This window comes from Elephantulus edwardii, unplaced genomic scaffold (genome assembly GCF_000299155.1).
Source record: "Elephantulus edwardii isolate Elephantulus edwardi_28Jun2011 unplaced genomic scaffold, EleEdw1.0 scaffold00275, whole genome shotgun sequence".
NCBI lineage: Eukaryota > Metazoa > Chordata > Mammalia > Macroscelidea > Macroscelididae > Elephantulus > Elephantulus edwardii.
In genome coordinates, this window is record NW_006400025.1 from 1,592,282 (window position 1) to 1,617,525 (window position 25,244).

General features: G+C 36.9%; 1 protein-coding gene across 3 annotated transcripts in view; it reads right to left on the minus strand.

Moving 5' to 3' along the window:
- Positions 1-25,244, minus strand: part of CTNNA2 (catenin (cadherin-associated protein), alpha 2) — a 1,691,926-nt gene that overhangs the window by 1,524,228 nt on the left and 142,454 nt on the right. For all 3 annotated transcript variants that reach the window (XM_006900179.1, XM_006900178.1, XM_006900180.1), the window contains exon 2: positions 7,260-7,455. In XM_006900179.1, the coding sequence (XP_006900241.1) occupies positions 7,260-7,455 (196 nt within the window). The remainder of the gene's footprint in view (positions 1-7,259; positions 7,456-25,244) is intronic.

A 25,244-nucleotide genomic window follows, 5' to 3' on the forward strand; every position in this document is an offset into this window, starting at 1 on the left:
AAATAGAACGTATATGAATTACCTCATGAAACAATGTAAATAAAAGATTGTATAAAAAAAAGATATATTAAAAGTGCTAAGAGGCAAAGATATGAGGCATATGTCACAGAAGCCATCTTCTTTTCCATTGCTTCCCAATCATGTTGGCAACATTGGAAAACTATCCTTAGTAAAGTTAACCAAACTCTATACACAAAAACCAACTCAAAGTATATCAGGAACCTAGGACTTAAACCAAAGACTAGTGGATAAAATTGATGAATGGGGAAAATATTTGTTAAAGACATTTCTGATAAGGGACTTATATATAGAATTTATACACTACTCGAGCGCCACAACAAGGCACAGGATATGAACAATTTCACCAAAGAAGCCATTCAGATGGTGAACAACCACATGAAGAAGTGTTCAAAATCCCTAGCTCTAAGAGAGACACAAATCGAAACAACTATAAGAGATCATCTTACCCCATTAAGAATAGCAAAATTTAACAGAGCAACAAACAAACAAATGCTGGCTAGGTTGTGGAGAAACTGGAACCTGTATTCGCGGTGGGAGTGTAAAATGGTGCAACCACTATGAAAGGCAGCATGGGGATTTCATGCAATATTATTCAAAATGGGTAACCCTCGAGGACATTATGCTGAGTGAAATATCTCAGTCACAAAAGGACAAACAGTGCATAGGACCATTGCTGTAGAATGGCACTAACATCAGGGTTAGTGTATGAATGAAAAAAAACTGAATGAATTATGTATACTGCATTGAAACCAATGAAGGAGAGAACAGTTTGAAAGCAACATATTTTAGGGCATTATGATTATTATAAGAGTCCAAAATGAAGGTTGCAGAGTGGAGTATATTTGGGGTAGGGGTGGCAGGGTGTAGAGGTGCGGAGGGATTGTATACCAATGAAGGAATTTTTCTTTTACTTTTCAAAGAGAAGAGCAAACTGGTTGGGGTGGGGGAGAAAAGTGCAACAATGAATGAATAAATGGAAATCTAAAACCTCTGCAAAAGTTCACTGAAATTAATAATAATAAAAAAGGTTGCAAATAGAAATGCCATTTGACCCAGCAATTCTACTCCTGAGAATATATCCTAAAGAAACCAAAATGGCCACCCAAGGAGATATATGCACAACAATATTTATTGTGGCTTTGTTCACAATAGTAAAGAGTCGGAAACAATCCAAATGGCCAACAACAAACAAATGGATAGAGAAGCTATAGCATATTCACACAATGGAAGACTATGCTGCATTGAAAAACAAAGAGCTCATGAAATATCATATAAAATGGGTGATCCTGGAGGACATTATGCTAAGTGAAATATCTCAGTCACAAAAGGACAAATACTGTATAGTGCCACTCTTATTAAAACAGGACTGACATTGGAGTTTGGGAGAACCTAAGAAAATAGGTATTCTGCATTGAAACAGATGAAGGAGAGAACTGTTTAAAAGAAATATAAGATTAAGTATTATTTTCATGACAAGATTACAACAGAAGAATAAACGCATATTAAAGAGGACTGTGGACTGGGTGGATGGGGGAATTGTATAACAATGAAAGAATTTTTTTTCAAAGAGAGAAAGGCACTAGGGGTGGGCGGGGAGGAAAATGTGCAACACTGAATGAATGGGGGGTAAAATAAGCTTTAAAAATATATATGTTGCATTGAAAATCATTAATACAAAATGTATTTTTAAAAAGTTGGACAAAGAATAAAGATAACAGAAGAAAAGTTAATGCTTTAGGATTCTGCTGTTGTTGAAGAGTAGAGAATATCTCATGAACTGGCCAAAGAGAAAAAACAAGTCTGTCTTGAAGGACGTATTCCCTGGTTGCTTAGGAGAGACAAGGATAGAGAAACATCATCTCACACACTTTGGCGATGCTGTCAGGAAGGCCACATCTTAGAAAAACACATCATGTTGGGAACAGAGGAAGATCAGAGAGAGGGAGACCTTCAAGATGACCGTAATAAGGGGCTTGAACATATCCGAGATGGTGAAGATGATGCCGGTAGGGCAAGTTTCAGATCTGCTGTTCATAGAGTCCCCCAAAACTATAGTCTACTCAATGGCACCTAAAAACACCACAACCCCCACCACCACCACCTTTCCATATGATCCAGCTAATCCACTGTTGGTAATATATCCTGAAATGAGAACTGAGGCACAAATGGAGATTTGTACAAAAGTGTTCACAGCAGCGCTAATCACCATAGCAAAAACAGAAATAGCCCAAATGTCCAACCACAATGGAGTGGATTGAGAAATTATGGCACATTCACATGATGGAATACCACACAACATGCGGGAGCAATGATTTTGTAAATTACTATTTAACTTAGGAGGGACTGGAACATTATGCTAAGTGAAGTAACCCAGTCCCATAAGGACAAATATGATACAAAACCATAATTGTAGAACTTGTATGTGGATCCAAGGAGGAGAGGGTAAGAAAACATGGAAAGACTTTACACAGAAGAGGATATTCCTCTGGCCAACAGACACATGAAAAAATGCTCAAAATCACTGGCAAATCAAAACCACAATGAGATACCATCAGAGGAGCAAAGGGGTGAGGATTAGGGTAGGTAGGGTGGGGTGGAGTGGTTAATCATATGGTTGCATAGTTTGATGGGTGGCAGGAAGGGTGGGTAAAGGAAATGGGAAAGATGGTGTGAACAATGTTTATGAACTTTGAAAGTAAACCAGTATAAAATAAAAAAGTTATTTAAAATTAAAAAAACAAACAAAAATCACCTTTGTGATCAGACAAAGGACTAAGAATTGTTTTGAAGGTTAAGGAAAGCCCTTCTCACAACTATTGGGCATTATAAGCTTTTGGTAGGTACTACAGAGATTATTTTTAAAAAAAAAGAAAAAAAAAGAATGTCAAAGGCAGTAAAACTTTAGTTATTAGTATTAATGATCCAAACATACCACTGCTTCTTCTATCCTGAGATCAGAAAAACTAGTCATTTGGTAAACTACCAATATGCCCAACTCTGACAAAGATCAATATGTAGCAGAAGGCTCAAGTTAGAAGGGTTATAGTGCACAGCACAAACTTCATAGGGGGAAAAGATACCTGAATTATTGCTCTGAAAAAGATGGAAGGAATCTTTAGAAACCATTGTCCTAAAAAATGAAACAAAACAAAAACAACAAACTCCTTTCTTTTCTTAAAATTTTTTAAATAAATTTTTAATTCTTTTTAATGAAAATTTATAGAGCATTTGGATTTCCATTCATTCATTGTTACACTTTTCTCCCTGCCCACCCCTGCTCCCCAGTACACTCTTCTCTTTGAAAAGTAAAAGAATAGTTCCTCCATTGTTTTACAATCCCTCCCCTCACTCCACTATGCAGCCTTTGTTCTGGACTCAAAAACTCCTTTTTTACTTAAAACAGAGAGCTCTGGTGGGCTAGTGTTAAGAAGCTATGCTACAGTCCCAAAGGCATGTTGTTTGAATCCACCAGATGCTCCATGGGAGAAAAGATAGCCAATCTCTCCTCTCAGGCAATTAACTGTCTCTGAAAACCTGCTGGAGGGTAAGCTATGGCTTTATTCAAACTTGATGGCACATGACACACACACACCTGATGGCATTATGTAAAATTTTAGACAACGATATAAATAATAAAACCCAGAAGGAATGTACTTGGAATTATCAACTACCATTCTGAGCCATCTCTAATAATGACCCTAGCTGTGAATAACAAAATAAAACATTGCTGGGTTGTGAGATATCACCACAATCACAGTTTTGTTTTTATTAAATGTTGAAGCCACCATATAAATCCATATTGCTAAGGATATTCTTCTATTACTCTCACCTCTACTGTTCTTTGCTCCAGTGAGTGGAACCTCCTGATAGCCTTCTCAATGTATATGAAATGAAGCCCTGTCATCCTCATTTATAAGATGCATATTGGCTTTACATTTTCCAAAGCAGATCTGATACAGTCAAGATACTTTGTCAACACTTCAGTTTAAGGGCAACAATAATTAACATGAAACCAAAAAAAGGAATACCTGTCTAAAACTAAAGATGAGAAGGCAGGAAGGGACTCGGAGCTCAGATAAAAGGAAACAGAAATTCAAAAGAGGAGAGTACTAATTTATTCATTAGAGAAATTGCAACCAGAGTAATGGAATCATTGATACTAAGAACTACTGTTTGCAAAATGAATTCATTTTGTAAACTTTCAGCTAAAGCACAACAAAAATTTAAAATGTTGTGTATCACAGCAAAGGGTCATTGTGTTTCACATCATGCATAAAAAAAAGTAACATGATGCAATTGAGTTGTAAATAGATTATATACTCAAAAGTACCCATTTGGGTGAGCTCTGGTGTCCCACTGGCAAGATGCTGCAATGCAATCCGAGAGGTGAGCAGTTCGAATCCACCAGATGCTCTGCTGGAGATGGAGGGACAATCTCCTCCTGTACTAGTCAGATCCAATTTGATGGTACACACACACACATAAACTTTTTTTAAAAGTACCCATTTTGATACAGGTATTTTCTAAATAAATACAGAAGAAAATATAGAGAAAACTGAACAAATCCACTTGAAGATAAAACACTGTAAATTAAGCTAATTTAACAATTTTCAGCTTAAAATCCTCTGGAAAATCCTACATAAATCTAAAAACATAGTTTCATATATTGGATACCGCAAATTTTATATAGCTTAAGTATAAGTACTGAGTTTTACATTTAAACAATCAAGTCTAAAAGTCTATTATATTATTATAGTTCATGTCAACATGCTACCTGTATAAAAAGAACCAAATATTTTCTGTATTTCATTCTCTATGGTATCATTTTTATCGGTATGCATAAAAATAATGTATATACATTAATATATAAATTAACAAAATTAAAATTAATAATTTCTGCCTCAGTAGAATGTCCCCAATAATTAAAAAAAACTCTAATAATTCTACTTCTAAGAATCCATGAGAAAATTTATTTTAAAAATAAATACACTATTTCAAGATAAAGTATTACATTACATATAATTTAAGAAAACTAATTTGGAAAGAAATATGAAAGGAAACAGAAGTTTGCTGAGAAAGTCACATGGGAAAACTCATAAAAAAGTTATATGGTCTCAAAAAGAGGCCTAAAGAATTAATGAAAATACTACATACTGTAGATCTGATAACTACAATGATTGTGAGAATGACTCACAGAAGCTCACAGATAATTTTTTTCAAAATACAGAAAATTTTCATCTTCAAATTTATATAGGTTATTATATCTCAAGTCAACCTTAAACAAAGCATCTTTTATACAGCTTCAAACATTCACAAAAACAACAAGTGGTTGTCATTAATTCAAAAGGACGCCAGTTTTCAAACTAATATTGAAAATCTGGACACAGAAGGTTGCACAAGAACGATACATAGATATATTCATATGTAGATATATAGATTAGATAGATAGATAGATAGATAGATAGATAGATAGATGATATAGAGATAGATAGATATAAATAGATATATAGGGATAGAGTTATATAGGTATATACATACATAGATATATTCTCATCATTTGGTAAAGTTTAATCGATAAATGAAATAAATTACTATAATAGAATTTTAAGTTAGAATAACACATTAGTGTAGGAGAAACAAAAACTTCTTTTGTAAGAATACATGCAAAAAATATGATAAATAGCATGAAAATTGACTAATGTTCACAAAAGAAGAGGGTTGTTACTTTTGAGGACTGACTACGCAAATGTGAACTGAAAAAAGTGGAAAATCTATAATAAGAAAGAAGTTATATCATTAATTAATTTACTCATTCTTTCAGCGAACAAATACTTATTGAAGTCTTATGACTATAATGTACTGGATCAATGAAAGAACCAAAGAGACATGGTCTCTATCTTCATTGACTTAAGTACTGCCCTCAAAAAAGTTATCATTCCAACCATTTGACAAAAATTTGATTATTCTATGAAAAGTAAGAAGGAAGAGAAATTTGAAAATATATGACAGGAGTGCTGGGGAATTTCCCTAGAACATCATTCTTCCACCTGCAATGTGAAGAATAAGTCATTCCTTTTTTTTTTTTTTTGCAGTAAACTTAAATGAATTCTATTTATTTTCACACACAACACAAATGCAAGTGACACAGTAAATCCCTAATTCCCCATAAAAACTCAGGTTAACTGAGAAACGAAATTCTTATAATCTTCTGCATCAAATGTCTTTTCATTCTCTAATACATGCAGCCAAACTGCCTATGAAGCAAATACCAATACACCTGATGCTTGACTGTATAAGGTAAAGCAGGTGGGAAACCAACATTATCTTCAAGTCTAAAATTGTGATTCTACCTCTTTGTTATATACCCTTGCATGGATTTTTAAACTTTCAATTTGAAAGGGTATGTGCAAAGATCCTAGGGGAAAAAACAACAGCAACAATAACAGCAACAACAACAAAAACCAACCCTAAACCCATGGTGTGTTTGAATAGTTGAGATGTAAAATGGTCCATTCTAGAGAGCTAAATCTACGAACTTTATGCCAGATAAACCTAAGCAATAATATTATATACTCTATTTAGAAATATAGATAAATAAGAAGACTGATTTTAAGATTATATAACATAAAATGGCAAAGGTATGAACAAGATTCACTCAGACAGATAATGTAGGAGAGAGGACAAATTGGAGACCAGCACCTTGTTTCTGAATTTTCACAGCCTAGACTTGTAACTGAAGATGCTGCATATGCAACGTTATAGACAGGGATACAGATGATAGAACGGGATCAGATGGAAAGCCACATAGCACATGCTGATAGATTTGTGAGGAAACTGTTAGAGGAAAGTATAAATTTGAGAATCATGCACAGAAACTGTAATTTTCTCGAAACATTTTATATTTTACCCCTTCTTTCAGTCTTACGTCTCAGGTTTCAGTGACTGCAAGTACAGAGTTTTCTCAGCTGAACCTAAATTTGACATGTGTCTGCTATCATATACCAAAATAGAACCATTTGAAGCTTCCTGAAGTAGCAGCAGAGATGCTCCCACGGGGGGTGGGAAGGAAGCCTCTATCTATGTAGTTAATTCCAGCAGCCAATGACATTATAAACACATAAAGAGAAAAAGGAAATAAAACCATTTCCTTCTGAATTAATATTCACTGTCTATAGAGAAAAAGAATCTATTGTTTGCACAATAATATAAATCCCTCTTGAAAATACAGTTTTGCCTACCTTGTTTGCGCACATCTTCCACTGCAGCAACTAATTCTTCTTTGAGATCTTGACTCTCTTTAGCAATCTGCTCACCCTTTTCCAGGAAGTTCTGAGTGGCTTGTTCTACAGAAGCAGCAAGTACATGGGCTTTTTTAGATCTTCCTTTCTTTTTGCCAGATGGGCCTTTATTGCTTGTGTTGACAAGGGTCGTCACCTTAACATTAAAAAAAAAAGGAGAGGAAATTGTAAACATAATCTATACAAATTTCTAGAAATAATAGCATTTCATGATTTTAAAAAATGCTTATATAGCTTGTGAAATCATGCGTATATACTGGGCAACTTCATCTTAAGGAAGAGAGTACATTGTGTATGGATTCATCAGTGAATTCTTCAACTTTCAACTAGTTGAAAACAAAATATATTTTTTTAAAAAAAGATTATGCATACATAAACTTGGAAGACCAAGTTGTCAAGAGCTCAAATTTTCCAGTTCATCCCAGGTTGTCCTTTTCTAAATTAATAAGTAGAGCATTCATTCATTAACAAAAATTTCAGAGTGGGAAGGGAAAACAAAAAAGGCAAAAGTAAAAGGCTTCCAGGCATTGAGTTAAAGTACTTATAGTCTACTAGACATCAATTTCCTTATGTGATGTTTCAACTCTGCCTGTTCCTTCAGTGTTTGCAGACCTACCTTATTATTTCTTTTTAAACATTAAAGAATTGTTACCCTTATCTGTTATCTTCGTTTCCTGTTGTACTTGATGCAGAGGTTGTGAACTGCCTTGAACATGCAATCAAGATACAGTAATAATAACGGGGACTGGAATACAATCATTGGAAACAAAGAAGAAGGACTGGTAGTTTAAAGATAAAAACTTGACGACAGAAATGAATTTGTAGATCAAATCACTGAATTTTAAAAATAAATTATATGACTATTTATATAAACCATACCTACAGAGAACATAGGAATCAGCTTTATTTCTTCTGTGGAAAGAGTCAATGGAAAAGCTTAGTATTAGGAGTCAAAACAAAGTCAAGGGCTGAATGTGGAACAGATCATCAATCACTCATGTGCAAGCTCAAATTGAGACTTAATAAAATTAAAACAAGCCTATGAAAATGAAAATATGGCTTTACGTCTATCCCACTTAAATCTAAAAACTATCTCAAGAACAAATTTGAAACACTGAATGTCAGTGATTGAAGGCAAGATGAGTTGGGGAATGAGTTTAAAGATATCACCCATGAAGAAAGCAAAAGGTCATTACAAAGATGGGGGAGGAAAAAAAAGACCAAGACGCTGTCATAAAAGACCAAAAATTGCACTATTGAGACAGCTACCTTACAAAGTGATGAGAAAAGATCCATATATATTCCCATTCTCAAAATGGTGATCCATCACAGTGATGGCTGACCAGAGATCAGACCTATAAGGGATCTACTATGGGTGTGATGGTCAGTTCTGGTGTCTCAGTGATCTGCAGGGCCCAAGAAAAGAGACCAAGCTTCTAGAGCCCTGAAATCAAAAGAAAATTCAAAATACTCCTAAATAAGGACTCATTTTCTACTCCACCTTCATTGGCCAAGCAACTGCTAAGAATAAAGATCCCATCTCCCTATTAGGAGAAAGTAAATATACTATTGCCTCACATAATGACTGATTCTCTGAGGTGCCTACAAGTGTATTTGAGGGAAATTTCAGGAGTAAGTAGTTTGAGGAGTGATTATCCTTCTATGAGACTGGAGAGACTGCATGAAAAAATTTTAATGTTATGAAAAAAGCCATGTTTCAGGCAGAAGTGGCTGTTGAGATTACAGGAGTGCTTGAAAAGTAAAAGAAATGTCTAGCTACACTTATGTCTTCAGAAAACAATATTCCCAAGGATCAAGAATGTGAGGAGACAGTGAGAAACCCAAAAAGAGGTAAAATCCTCAAGAGGTTCTACAGGAGAACGGAATGAGAGATCAGTCCAGCTTTTCTCTCCCTAAACCCAAGAGAAAGAAATTTCTTTCCAAGGAGTTGGTTAATAATCATTTTGAAGAGACAACTATAAACACAAGCATTCCCTAAGAAGAGAAAAAACTCTTCACCCAAAGAGGAACCAGAGATCTAGAAAAGGCTCCAAGTAGTGTCTGGAAAAAAAAAAGCAGCTTTCCAAGGAGAAGCCAGTCAGCAGCAGACCTGAAGAAGCTGTCAACAAGAGCAATGAAACTAAGAAATGGGGGTGGAGGGGTATGAGGGGTAGCATCCTAGGGAGATTAGAATGAACATTCTCTCTGCAGAGAGGGATGAGAGATGGGAGGGCATATCCAAATGTTTCCCAGTAAAACAATTTACAAAAGCTCTTCAAAACAGTTATCCAATAGAATGTATTATCAAATAATGTCATTAAAATCATGTGCAAGCAAAATCATGCTGAAGATTACGGAAAAGGATATCATCTATGAAGAAAGCAAGAAATCATTATAAAGACAGGGGGCAATGGTACTGATGGAAATTCAAGCTGGATTCAGAAGAGGCTATGACAGGAGGGATATGGTTGCTGATGTCAGATAGATCTTGGCTGAAAGCAGAGAATACCAGAAAGTTGTTTTATTAAAAGTATTTGACTGAGTGGATCATAAGAAATGATGGATAACATTCAAAAGAATGAGACTCTCAAAACACCTGGAAGTGCTCTTGTGAAAACTACACATAGATCAAGAAGCTGTCGTCTAAACAGAACAAGGAAATGCTGTACGGCTTCATATTAGGAATGGTATGTATCAGGGTGTATCTTTTCTCAATATCTATTCCAACTGTATGCTGAGCAAAATTATTCAAAAAGATGGACTATATGAAGAAGAATGTGGCATAGGAACTGGAGGAAAATTCATCAGTAACTGGTGTTACACAGATGGCACAACCTTGCTTGCAAAAAGTGAACATGATTTGAAACACTTGTTACAGAAGATCAAAGCCTTCAATGTGGTTCTGTCTCAACATCAATAAAACAAAAGTTGCACCACTGGAGAAGCATGTAATTTCATTATAGAGAAACAATTGAAATCGCCAAGAATGTAATTTTAGTTGGATCCACAATCAACACTCATGCTAAAAGCAGTTGAGACATCAGAAGATGTGTTAAATTTGGAAAATCTGCTATCAAGGTCCTCTCCAAAGTAGTAAAGAACAAACATGTCCAGTTAAAGACTAAAGAATGTCTTATCCAAGGCATGGTCTTTTCAATTACTTCCTATGCATTTGAAAGTTGGACAACAAAAAAGGAATACAGAAAAATAAAAATAATGCCTTTGAATTGTGGTCTTGGAAAAAAATATTAGGTACTTATGGACTGCCCAAAGAATAAACAAGTCTGTCTTTGAGGAAGTACAACCAGGGTGTACCTAGAGGCAAGGATAGCGAAGCTTTATCTTACATACTCTGGACATGTTGTCAGGAGGGGTTCAGTCTTTGGAAAAGGACATGATGCTGGGAAAGGCGGGCAGGCAGAGTAAGGGAGGAAATCCTCAATGAGGTGGATTGACATAGTGGCATTAACAATGGATTCAAGTGTTTTGGAGATGATAAAGGTTGGGCAGCATGAGACAAGTTTCAGTTTGGTTTTTTATAATGTCATGAGTTATATTCCACTTGATGGCAATTTACAACAATAGCACTGCAAACCCCTATTGTTGTTAGGAGACAGAGTAGATTATGACTCACTGTGGCCCTATGAAAAACAGATTAGAACCTCACCCTTTCATGATTCCTACCACGTTCCAGTCCATCGTTAGAGTTACCGTATCAAGCCACCCCACAAAGAGCTCCTTGTCTTTGACAGAACCTCTATCTTTCTCAGCAGGATGTATTTTTCCAATTACTGGCTCTTCCTGACAATATGCCCAAAGAATGTGAGACAAAGTTACACTATCCTTGCTCCTAAAAGATCCAAATAAACTTCCAAAGCAAGTTTGTTTGTTCAGTACATGGTATATTCAATTCTACATCAATATCATTATACAAAGGTGTAGATGTTTGTTTGGTCTTCCTTACTCACTGTCCAAGATTCAAATGCATATGAAGCAATGGAAAATACCATGGCTTGGATTAGACACATGTTAGACTTTAAATTGATGTGTATGCCCTCTATCCCTTTAAAATCTATTTTTTCTGATCCACCTTGAGTTTATTTTTGTGTATAGTGTGAGATGTCGATTCAGTTTCAGCTTTCTGCAAGTAGAAGTCCAGTTTTCCCAGCATCATTTGTTGAAGAGGTTACCACTTCCTCATTTGATAGCTTTGATTTCCTTGTTGAATATCAGTTGGCCACAGAGTTGGGTCTATTTATGGGTTCTCAATCCTGTTCCATTGGTCCATATTCCTGTCATTGTACCAGTACCATGCTGTTTTGGTTATCACTGTTGTGTAGTAGATTTTGAGGTCTGGGAATGCTATGCTTTCAACCTCATTTTTGTTTCTCAGAAGTATTTTGCTTATTCGGGATCTGGAAGTTAAACCCAAAACCATAATGTTCATAAGAGACAAACTTGGATCAAGCTTAGAAGCACTAGTCCAAGGTATAAAGAGACTGCCAAATACAATCAGAAATGCACAATCTAAAGAGGATAAAATTGATGCATGGAACCTACTAAAGATTAAATCCATGTGTGAATAAAAATTTTTTTTCCAACTGGGTGAAAAGAAAGCCTACAGACTGGGAAAAAACATTTGGTGAGACAAGAGTCTTATTACAAAAGATTTACAGAACTCCCCTGGGCCTCAACAAGAAAAAGACTGATAATCCAATTACAAAATGGGCAAAAGACTTGGAAAGAATTTTAACAGAGAAAGATATAAAAATGGTAAATACACATATAAAGAAATCCTCCAAATCACAGGTAAGAAGAGAGATGCATATCAAAACCACAAGGAGTTACCATCCCACTTCAGTAACAGTGACAAAGTACAACAAGTAATAGATGTTGGAGAAGACGTTGAGAGGAAAGAACTCTTATACATTGTTGGTGGGACTGTAAAATGGTGTAACCATTCTGAAAGGCAGTTTGGTGCTTCCTCATAGAGCTGAACATAGAATTCCATATGACTCAGCCCTTCCACTACATGGAATATAACCTGAGAAAATGAGAACTGAGGCATAAGCTGAGATATGTACATCAATGTTCACAGCAGCTTTATGCACTATCACATGACCAGGGAAACAGACCAAGTATCCCACCACAAACAAATGGATTGAGAAATTATTGTTCATTCACACAATGGAATATTATGCAGCACGCAGGAGCAATGATTTTGAAGATTAGTACCTAACTTGGGAGAAACTGGAGAGCATTATGCTGAGTGAACTAACTCAGTCCCACAAGGATAAATAATGTATTAAACCATTATTGTAGAAGAATGTATAAAGATCGAAGAGGGGTGGGAAAGATTGAAAGCAGAGGGATGAGGATGTGCAGGAGGAGGGAGGGGTTAATAATGGGGTTGTATAATTTGATGAGTTGGGGGGGCTGAAGGAATTTGAAAGAATTTGTTCTTGAAAACAATGTATTCAAATTTTCTAAATAAAGTAGTAGTAGTAGTAGTAGTAGTAGTAGTAGTAGTAGTTGTTGTTGTTAAGTGTCATTGAGTTGTAGAAAACTCATAGGAACCCCATGAACGAAAGATGTGAACACTTGTATAACTTTCATTGTTTCTCCAAATTCATAGACTTTCCAAAGACATGGTATTTGGAAGTGGATGCTACTCCTGTTTCCAAGCTTGTTTTAATTGAGGAACTTCACCAAACACATAGGTAACCACCATGGATAAGAATTTGACACATCAGTGTCACAGTGTTTAGCATCACAGCAAACACCAGTGACCTCAGTATAGCAAAATGGCTAGATCAGTGCTATACTACTCAGAAGAATGACCAAAAAAAACAATTAAAACCTGGCCTGAGGGATGCAGAATAAAATCCCCTACCTTTGGTTTGGTAGCATCGCTTTCTGTCCACTAGACAAACAGAGCTTAGTTGTTATGGTTATTACATTGTTGTTACGCAGAAAATTTTTAAAAATCTATTTTTCCCTGGGGAGCTCTCGCGGCTGAGTGGTAAGGAGTTGTGCTGTCAACTCAAAGTCTTGTGGTTCAAGTTCGCCAGCTGGTCTGAGGAAGAAAGATGGACAATCTCATCCTGTGTGAATTACATCCCCTGAAAACCTACTGGAAGATCAATTATAAGTTGGCTCCAACTCTAGGCCACATAACCTAACACATATTATAAAAGTGGCCCCTCAGTAATATTAACAAACCCTATTACTAACTCTTGGCCTCTCATGTATATCAGAGTAGAATTTTCTAAAAACAGATGATCATTTTAAGTAGACTGGAAGACCTTTCCTCTGAGAAGCCTCTGGGTGAATTTAAGCCTCAAATTTGTTAGCAAAAAGTTTAGGGAATTAACTTCTCAAGGTTACCTGAGCACTGAGTTACATGAACTAGTCTAGAAACCTGTTTGCCAAAGCAGAGTAACTGGGTCATTAACAGTCATTATTTGTCACTTACCATGGCTCTATGAGGAGAAGTGTGGTGTCAGGATTGGTGGAAGATTCATTAACAATCTGCGTTATGCAGATGACACAACCCTGCTTGCTGAAACTGAGGAGGACCTGAAGTGCTTGCTGCAGAGGGTCAAGGACTGCATCATTCAATATGGATTGAGGCTCAATGTCAAGACAAAGATTCTCACCACTGGAGCAACTGGCAGCATCAGGATGGGTTGTGAAGAGACCGAGATTGTTCACAGCTTTAGTTTGCTTGGCTCCACAGTCAACACTCTCAGCACCAGTAGCCAGGAAATTAAAAAAACACATTGTGATGGGAAAGTCTGCTGCTAGGGACCTATTGAAAGTACTGAAGATCAATGATGTCTCTCTGGAGACTAAGTGCATCTGATACAGGTCATGGTCTTTGTTATCACTTGTTGTGCATCAGAGAGTTGGACAGTGACTAAGGAGGATACAAGAAGAATCGATGCCTTTGAGCTGTAGTGCTGAAGAAGAGTATTGAGGGTACCGTGGACTAGTAGGAAAACAGATTCATCCTGGAAAGAGTTAAAAAGGGTGGCTCCTTGGAAGTAAGGATTCAGAGGCTCTGTCTAACATACTTTGGACATGTTGTAAGGACGGGACCGGTCCTTGGAGACGGACATCATGCTTGGTAGGGTGGAGGGACAGCACAGGAGGGGAAGGCCCTCTATGAGGTGGACTGGTTCAGTCACTGGGGAAATCGGGATGGGTGTATCGGAGACAGTGCGACTGGCACAGGACAGAGCAGAGTTTAGGGCTGTTGTATATAGGGTCGCTATGAGTCGCAAGTGACTTGATGGCACATAACAACAAAAACAACAACCATGAATTGTGAAAAATTTTTATATTTCTAATTTCACCCTACAAAGAAAAAATAGCAAATTTGATCTGAGGGGACTAGAGTTATCAAAATGAAAATTATTTGTTAACATTCATTTTCTAACAGTGACAACTTATATACATTTTATAACTACCAAAATTCTTTCAGTACTATATATTAGTACTATATATAAAATTTTTCCTCAAACTGACATCATTATTCCTCAATAGTTTGGAGAGGTTTCTAACTGCAGATTTTCCCAGGGCATTCCCAGGGCATAATACATCTAATTATTTACTTGCTGCTGGTATCAAGAGTGTTAACTGTGGATTCAAGGAAGATGAAGTTGTTTCAATCTCCTCTACATCCATCATGACACTGCCTATTGGTTCAGTGGTAAGAATCTTTGTTTTCTTGACATTGAGATGCAACCCATACTGATAGCTGCACTCCTTGATCTTCTGCAGTAAGTGATTCATGTCCTCCTCACTTTGAGCAAGCAAGGTTATGTCATCTGCATAATGCAGATTATTAATGAGTCTCTCTCCACTCTTGATATCACAGTCCTCTTCATTGAGTCCAGTTTGTCACATAATTTGTTCAACATACATATTGAATTGGTATGGAAAATAATACAGACTTGACACACTTCCTTCTCAACTTTAAACTACTCAGTGTTCCCCTGCTCTTTTCACACAACAGTCTCCTGGTCCACAGTCTTTTCAATCACTTGCTATGCATCTGAGAGAAGGATAGTGAATAAAGATGACAGAAAAACAATTGATGCCTTTGAGTTGTGGTGTTAGAGAAGAGCACTGAATACCATATGGACTGCAAAGAAAACAAACATATATCTTAGAGAGGGTACAGCTATATATAGTGTTCTTTTGAAGCAAGGATGATGAGGCTTTGCCTCACATATTTTGGGCATGTTGGGAAGAGGGCCTATACCTTGGAGAAGGACACAATTGTGAAAAGGGTGGAGGGTTAGCAAAGAAGAGGAAGGCCATCAACCAGGTGGATTGACACAGTGACAGCTTCAAAGGACTCTCATGTCTCAGAAAGTGTGAAGATGTTACAGGATAGAACAGGGTTCAGATCTTTTTTCATAGGATTGTTAAGAGTTTTATTTGACTTGAAAGCACCTATCGACAACATATAACATTTTTTAATCTTTTATTTAATCTCAATTAAAACGTTCTAGAGAAGCCAAAGCACAAGGAAGAATCCAAGACACTAAAGAGCTGAACAGAAGATTCCAAAAGGCAGCACGGAATGACAAAGCAAAATATTACAATGAAATGTGTGAGGAGCTAGAGTCAGAAAATCAAAAGGGCCGAAATCGTTCAGCATTTCTTAAGCTCAAGGAACTGAAGAACAACAAATTCAAAACTCGAGTTGCTACAATCAAGGATGCTTTAGGCAGAATGTTAAATGATCCAGGAGGTATCAAAAGAAGATGGAAGGAATATACTGAGTAATTGCATGGAAAGGAATTGGCAGATACAGAAGAATTTAATGAAATAACATTTGAGCAAGAGCCTATGGTGATGAAGGCAGAAGTTCAAGCTGCTTTGAAGGAAATAGCAAAAAATAGACCCCAGGAATAGATGGTATACCAATTGACATATTTCAGCTAACAGATGCTGTCGTGGTTGTGCTCACCAAGTTGTGCCAAGAAATCTGGAGAACAGCCACTTGGCCAACTGACTGGAAGAGGTCTATATTTGTTCCCATCCCAAAGAAGGGCGACCCAACTGATTGTAGAAACTACAGAACAATATCATTGATTTCACATGCAAGCAATATTGTAATGAAGATTATCCAAAAAGGACTGGAACAGAGAACTGCCAGAAGTCCAGGCTGGGTTTAGAAGGGGTCGTGGTACTAGGGATATTGTAGCTGATGTTAGATGGATCTTAGCTGAAAGCAGAGAATACCAGAAGAATGTCTATCTGTGTTTCATTGATTATGCAAAGGCATTTGACTGCGTGGATCATAACAAACTGTGGCTGACTCTGAGAAGAATGGGAATCCCAGAACGTTTAATCGTGCTAATGCGAAACCTATACTTGGACAAAGAGGCAGTCATCAGAACAGAGCATGACAACACTGCATGGTTCAAAACTGGGAAGGGTGTTAGCCTAGATCTCTTCCAGTCAGTTGGTCAAGTGGTTGGTCTCCAGATTTTTTGGCACAACTTGTTGAGCACATCTAGGACAGCATCTGTGAGTTGAAATATGTCAATTGGTATACCATCAATTCCTGGGGCCTTATTTTTAGCCAATTATTTCAAAGCAGCCTGTACTTCTTCCTTCATCACCACAGGCTCTTGCTCATAAGTTTTTTCATTAGATTCTTCTGTGTCTGGCAATTCCTTTTGGTACAATGACTCTGGATACTCTTTCATCTTTTTTCACTACTTCCAGGATCATTTAATATTCAGCTCAAATCATCCTTAAATATTATAACTCGAGGCTTGAATTTCTTCTTCTGTTCCTTGAGCTTAAGAAATGGTGAGCGAGCTCAGCTCTTTTGATTTTCTAACTCCAGCTCTTTGCACATATCATTATAATATTTTACTTTGTCTTGCCACACTGCCTTTTGAAATCTTCTATTCAGCTCCTTAATGTTTGATTTCTTCCCACTGCTTTGGCTTCTCGGCTTTCTAGTGTAATATTCAGAGTTTTTTCTGACATCCATTTTGGTCTTTTCTTCCTTCTTTGTCTTTGCAACGACCTTTTGTATTCTTCCTGGATGATATTCTTGATATCTTCCCATAGTTCATCTGGTCTTCACTCATTAGTGTGCAAGTCCTCACACCTGTTCCTGAGATGGTTCTTAAATTCAGGTGTGATAGACTCAAGGTCATATTTTGGTTCCCATGGACTTGATTTCACTTTCTTTAGCTTCAGCTTAAACTTGCTTTTGAGTAGTTGGTGGTCTGGAGAACAATCACTTGGCCAACTGACTGGAGGAGATCTGTATTTATTCCCATTCCAAAGAAAGGTGATCCCACAGAGTGTGGAAATTATCTAACAATAACATTAGTATCACATGCAAGCAAGATCGTGCTGAAGATTATCCAAAAATGACTGGAACAGCACATCAGCAGAGAACTACCAGAAGTCCAGGCTGGGTTTACAAGGGGTCAGTGGTACTAGGGATATTGTAGCTAATGTTAAATGGATCTTGTCTAAAAGCAAAGAGTACTAGAGGAATGTCTATCTGTGTTTCACTGATTATGCTAAGGTGTTGGTGTGGATCACAACAAACTGTGGTTAACTCTGAGAAGAATGGGAATTACATAACACTTGATCATGCTAATGAGAAACCTATACTTGGACCAAGAGGCAGTCATCAGAACAGAGCAAGGAAACACTACATGTTCAAAATTGGGAAGGGTGTATGCCAGGGATGTATCTTATCTATCTTTTCAATCTTTATGCAGAACAGGTTATCCAGGAGGCTGACATCTATGAGGAAAAATGTGGCATCAGGATTGGGGGAAGACTCATCACCAATCTGCATTATGCAGATGACACAGCCCTGCTTGCTGAAACTGAGGAGGTCCTGAGTGCTTGTTGTGGAAGGTAAGGGACTGCAGCCTTCAGTATGGATTGAGGCTCAATCTCAAGAAAACAAAGAGTCTAACCACTGGGCCAAATGACAGCATCAGGATGGATGGTAAAGAGATTGAGATTGTTCACAGCTTTAGTTTGCTTGGCTCCACAGTCAACACTCTTGGCACCAGCAGCCAGGAAATCAAAAGACATATTATTATGAGAAAGTCTGCAGTTAGAGACCTCTCTAAAGTACTTAAGAGTATTGGAGTCACTCTGGAGACTAAGGTGCATCTGAGGCATGCCATGGTCATTAAAATCACTTGCTATTCGCCTGACATACTTTGGACATGTTGTAAGGAGAGACAAGTCTTTGGAGAGGGACATCATGCTGGGCAGAGTGGAGGGACAGCGCAGGAGGGGAAGACCCTCTATGAGGTGGATTGATTCAGTGACTGGGGTAATCGGGATGGATCTGTCAGAGGCAGTGAGATTGGCACAGGATAGAGAAGGGTTTAGGGCTGTTGTACCAAGGGTCGCTATGAGTCGCAAGCGACTCGACGGCACATAACAACAATGCATCAGAGAGATGGACAATGACTAGGAAATGAAAGAAGAAAAATTGATGTCTGAGCTGTGGTGTTGGAGAAGAGTATTGAATATACCATGGACTGCTAAGAGAATGAACAGGTTTGTCCTAGAGAGGGTGAAACCAGGCTTCTTCTTGGAAGCAAGGATTCTCAAGCTTCATCTGACATATTTTAGACCTGTTCCAAGGAGAGATCAGTCCTTGGAAAAGGCCATCATGCTGGGGAGGGTGGAGGAACAGTACAGGAGAGGAAGACCATCGATGAGATGGACTGATTCAGTGTCTGGGGTAACAGGGGGTAGGTGTGTCAGAAACAGCGAAATTGTCACAGGATAGAGCAGCATTTAGGGCTGAATCGCAGGTGACTCAAAGGCATATAACAACATTAACAATGGCCTAAGGCAAGAAGCTGAACTGCAATCCTGATGTCATGCAATTTGAATCCAGAAGCTGCTCCATGGGAGAAGGATGGGCAATCTCAGCTGTATGATTAACTGCCTCTGAAAACCTGCTAGAGGGTAAGCAATGGGTCTGTTCCAACTGTCACACTACAGAAACAACATTATCATATCCACCACAGTTATGATAATGCTCATAAGAAAAACTTGCTATAAAGCATTTGTGATATGGAAATAAGTAAGCATGAAATATTATCAATTAATTCACTGAACAGAATTTTAACAACTTAAAAAAAACCAAAGCATAGTAGGTTAAGTATTGAGTAGATAACTGGAAGGTTTGCATTGGCTCAAATCCAGAAGTAGTTCTATGGATGAAAGATCAGTCATTTTCTCTCTTCCTACTAAAATGTACAACCTCAGACATTCCATGGAGGTTTTCCATGAATCAGAAACAATTCAAGAGCACTGAGCCCACGTTTTTGTTTTGTGCTGTTTTTTAAGAGAATGTGACTGTATGAAGAAAATGATGCAAAATAGTTTCTAAAACTATTATAACTTATAGGAGAGAATAATGGTATCAATGATATTTAACAGAAACTGATAATCAGCATGCACCAAATATCACATAGGCAGTAACTATGAAGTAACACTTTTGAAGAAAACAAGACAATTTTTTAAACATTTATGATGATAAAACTGTAATAAAAGACCTAAAAGATGATCTGAAAATGTAGTAAAACATAATGTTTTTGACTGAAGAGACTCATGATGTGATTTCTGATCAGATTTCTGGAAGTTACCTAATAAGGTTGCAAGAAAGTCTATCTCCATACTGTGTGTGTGTGTGTGTGTGTGTGTGTGTATAATTTATGAAGTTAGTTTTAGCAATTCTAAGAAGATAATTTCATGCAGATATGTAAGATTCATGCTGATCACCTTCTGGCTAATGTGTCAAATAATGGAGATGGAAAGGAAAGTAGTTTAAATTCAATAACAAATGAAAAAGCAGGGTATATCTTTTAGCCATTAAATTATTCTTGCGTATTTTCAGTCTAGCTCTATCCTCTTACTATGCTTTATATGAGTGTAAATTTTCCTTAGCCCCCATTTGGACTTGAAGTTTTCACTGTGCTGACATACTCATCTAATCTTGTGCTATGCAACTATTTATGTTTAAGCTTGTGAAAACTTCAATTCACCTGCTTCAATTTCAATTGCAATAACAGCCCAGACCTACTTAATGATAATCTGCATTTTAACAAAATCCCCAGCTGCACATTAAAATTTAAAAAAAACACCGAACTTTAACACGGTGATTTTCCTACTTAAAAATGCCTAAGAATCACCTAGATGCTTGATCAAAGACAAATTTCTGAATCATCTAGAGTTTCTGGTAAACTAAATAGGAGTTAGTGTCTAAAAATCTACATTTTGAAATTATGAAATGAAAATATGATTTATATGAATCATGCCCTTTAACATTTGCCAATATTCTATCTGAAGCTAAAGACAGCAAGTGAGAAATAACCCTCATTTTGGTGCTATGGCATATTCTGAATCTTTAAAACAACTTGGCCAATGAATTAATCAACCGATTCTTGGTAGAAAGACAATCTCTAAAAAAAGGAACCACAGAATCTTGGAAAATTAAGAGTATACATACATAGAAGGGAGATAATAAAGCAGTTCTGTGTATTGTCTAGAAAACCAACAAACATGAATCAAAAAACCTTGGGTATCATTTTATTTAGATACCAAAGTTGGTGCACTTTGCAAGTATCAGTAGTCTGAACTCTCCTCGATACTCTGAAACACCCTATTCTTCATAGATGCTTAGTGAACAATACATGTCAACAAAGAAAACAATTTAAAAATTACAAAGCATGAGTTTTTGGAGTATTTGAAAACAACATAATAAAAAAATATTTATCCACCAATAATAGAAGATTTAAAAATTCTAAAAGGAGAAAAACTCATGTAACTTAAAACAAGAATGAGTGAAATTCTCAAGTATCTGGTAACATTAAACCCATGAAGAGAAATTTTATACCAAGGTATAATAACAAAACAAATGTCAGGTGATAAGTCAAGATGATGTTCTCCTGGAATTATTCTTCCATTACAATCTGATTTACATATGTAGCAATCATGTGATAAATACAAATATGGCTCATGTTCTTTTTTAAAAAATATATGTAAAAATATATGGCTTATTTAGATGTTATTTCCCAAAGCTGTTAGAATAGGATATATCCTATTACATTCAAAACTTAAGACCTTGAAAGGAAGATAAAATACAGGTAGGTTGATACATCCTAAAAAATGTCATTAAAAATTTAGTAAGATAAATGTAAATATACATATGAAGTCAAGACTGATTCTAACACAGTAATAATAATAACCAAATTGTATATGCTATTTAGCAGAGTGTGAAAACTTGAGTTACATATGTTGTCTGTGCAAAAAAGGGATACTTTATATTCTAATAACTTTGAAATAAAATTTTCACCTACTTCAACATATCAAAAACAAAGATTAGTACTATGATCTATAAAATTTCAAAGGTATATTTGATTTTTTACCTTAAAGGCACTTAGGTTAGTATCTCACAATTGATGACATCTTATTGTTGTTGTTAAGTGCCATCAAGTCAAGCAGGACTCATAGCAACCCTATGAACAAATAAGCTGAACTCTGTTCTATAATTATCATTGTTTCTCCAATGTTTATAGCATTCCAAAAACATGTTGTTTAGGAAGTGAATGTCAGTCCTGCTCTCAAGCCTCTCTTATTCTGGGAGCTCGACCAAACTCTGTCCACCATGAATAACCATTATAGCATTTGACAGACCAGTGGCACAGCCTTCAACATTGCAGAGACCCCTAGTTATCTCAGTACTGCAAATTGATAGACTAGTGCCATGCAATTTAGGAAAATGTTCTTCCCAAACACAATTAACACCAGGCCTGATTGACTTAAACAAGAGGCTTCCAGCCCACTGCTTCTTGTTAGGTAAATCCAGTAAATCTAATCAGCTTACACATGACTGTAAACTAAATAAGAACCACAGAACAATTTACACCTGAGTTTAAATTAAAACAAGAGAACCTACTCATCAGAATCCATTAAGACACTGAAATATTTAGCAAACTCTTATAACTGAGCATTTAAAATAATTAATGAAGTATTTAATCTTTGAAAATTCTAAAAGCTAAAAGCTATTACAATATATAATTAGGGATTTCAAAATGTTTTGGAAATACTTAAAATTAATTATCATCATAAATTATTTTTAATCTGTTGTCATTGTTGTGTGCCATCGAGTCACTTGCGACTCATAGTGACCCTATATACATCAGCCCTATACCCTGCTCTATTCTGTGCCAATCTTATTGCCTCTGACACATCTAACCTCATTACCCCAGTCACTGAATCAGTCCATCTCATCGAGGGTCTTCCTCTTCTGTGCTGTCCCTCCACCCTCCAAAGCATGATGTCCCTCCTTGTAACATGTCCAAAGTATATCAGAGTATGCTTCAGAATCCTTGCCTTCAAGGAGCAATCTGGTTTCACCCTCTCTAGGGTGAACATGTTTGATCTTCTAGCAGCTCATGGTATAGTCAATACTCTTCTCCAATACCACAGCTCAAAGGCATCAATTCCCTTCTATGATCTCTAGCCATTGTCCAGCTCTCTGATTCATAGCAAGTGACTGCGAAGACTATCGCCTGTATCTGGCACACCTTAGGCTCCAGGCTGACATCGTTGCTCTTCAGTACTTTGGAGAGGTCTCTGACAGCAGCCTTTCCAAATGCAATTTGTTTTTCAATTTCCTAGCAGCTGGTACCAAGAGTTGATGGTGGAGCCAAGCAAACTAAAGCTGTTAACAGTCTCAATCTCTTGACCATCTATCATGATGTTGTCAATGGCCCCAGTGGTGAGAATCTTTGTTTTCATGATATTGAGCTTCAAGCCATATGGAAGGCTGCAGTCTTTGACCTTCTGCAACAAGTGCTTCAGGTCCTCCTCAGTTTAAGCAAGTTGGGTTGTGTCATCTGCAAAATGCAGATTGTTGTAAACGCTTTTTCCAATCCTGACGCCACATTTCTCCTCATATAGTCCATCCTCCAGAATAATTTGTTCTGCATATATATTGAAAAGGTATGGCTATTCCCAATTTTGAACCATGCAGTGTTTCCTTATTCTGCTCTGATGACCGTCTTCTGGTCCAAGTATAGTTTTCGAATAAGCATAATCAAGTGTTCTAAGATTCTCATTCCTCTCAGAGTCAGCCACAGTTTGTTGTGATCCACACAGTCAAATGTCTATGCAAAGTCAATGAAACACAGCATTCCTCTGGTACTCCCTGTTCACAGCCAAGATCTATTTCTCATTAGCTATAATATCCCTACAACCACAGCATCTTCTAATGCAAGCCTGCACTTGGGGCTGCTCTCTGTTGATAAGCTGTTACAGTCGTTTTTGTATAATTTTGAGTAGAATCTTGATTGCATGTGATATTAATGGTATTGTTTGATAATTTCCAAAGATTTTCATCACTGGGTAGATTGGCATCATCATGATAGATGGTGAAGAGATTGAGACTTTTAAGAGCCTTAGTTTGCCTGGCCCCACAATCAACACTCTTGGTACCAGCTTCTAGGAAATTAAAAGACAAATTCAAATAGGAAAGTCTATTGTCAGAGACCTCTCTGAATTACTGAAGAGCAATGATGTCAGTCTAGAGACTAAGGTGTGTCTGATCCAGGCCATGGTCTTTGCAATTACTTGTTATGCATCAGAAAGCTGGACAATGACTAGGGATAATGGAAAGAGAATTGATGCCTTTGAGCTGTGGTGCTGAACAAGTGTACTGAATAAACCACAGACTGCAAGGGCAACAAAAAGGTTCGTCCTAGAGAGGGTGGGACAAGGCTGCTCCTTGGAGGCAAGGATTCTGAAGCTTTGTCTGACATACTTTGGTCATGTTTCAAGGAAGGATCAGTCTTTAGAGAGTGACATCATGCTTGGGAGGGTGGAGGGACAGCATAGGAGAGAAGGATCCTCAATGAGATGGATTGATTCAGTGACTGGGGTAAGAGAGGTAGGTGTGTCAGAGAGAATAAGACTAGTACAGGTTAGAGCAGGGTTTATGGCTATTGATCGCTATGAGTCGCAGGTGACTTGACAACACATAACAAAAACAACAACAAATATACACACACACACACAAACTATAAAATATGCAACATTACAGCAACACACATTTTCCTGATTACAGCAAAGTGATACACAGAATAGCAAACTTTAACTTAGAATACAAAACAGTTTTCAAATATAGACTAACTATGAGAATGTGTTTGGCACTCTAAACGGAAAAGTCTATTGCTTAGATTTAGAGTACCACATTTTGTACTGTCATCTCCATTACATTAGTGAGAGTGGACAGGCATAGAGTGGATAGAGAGGGTGAAGGAGTATACATTTTTTATACAAAATTCATATGACTCACTAATGAGGTTTCCCATACTTCCTGAGGGCATGGCAATATAGGTAGACTGATGGTCTTGTCTCCTCCCAGAAGGGACACAGATTTATTTAACAAAATTCCAGCCACAGGCATTGTGAATATCATGAGGCATGGAAGAACCAAAGGTAAGAAAAACTGACCAGGAGAAATAAAATTGGAGCAGACAGGAAGCTTGTAATAAGCACCATGGCCTGCATGAGCAGAGTCCCACTCCTACAAAAAGGGGGAAACAAATTCCATCAGAATATGCCATAATATTTCACCTACCAAATGAATACTCCATAGACAGGAAGGCTGAATAAGTACTCCAACAGAGAATTTCAAAAATTGCTGTTCTGAAATTGTAAATGATTGAAGAAACAAAGTTACAAGCAAAGAGGGAAAAGTAATTACAAAAATATTACAAGAAAAAGTGGTTATAAGCATTAGAATAGAGGAAACAAAGAAAACATGAAAATATAATCCAGAATAATAAAACTGCCATTAGAAACAATATCAACATATAAGAGAGACAAAAGAGTAGA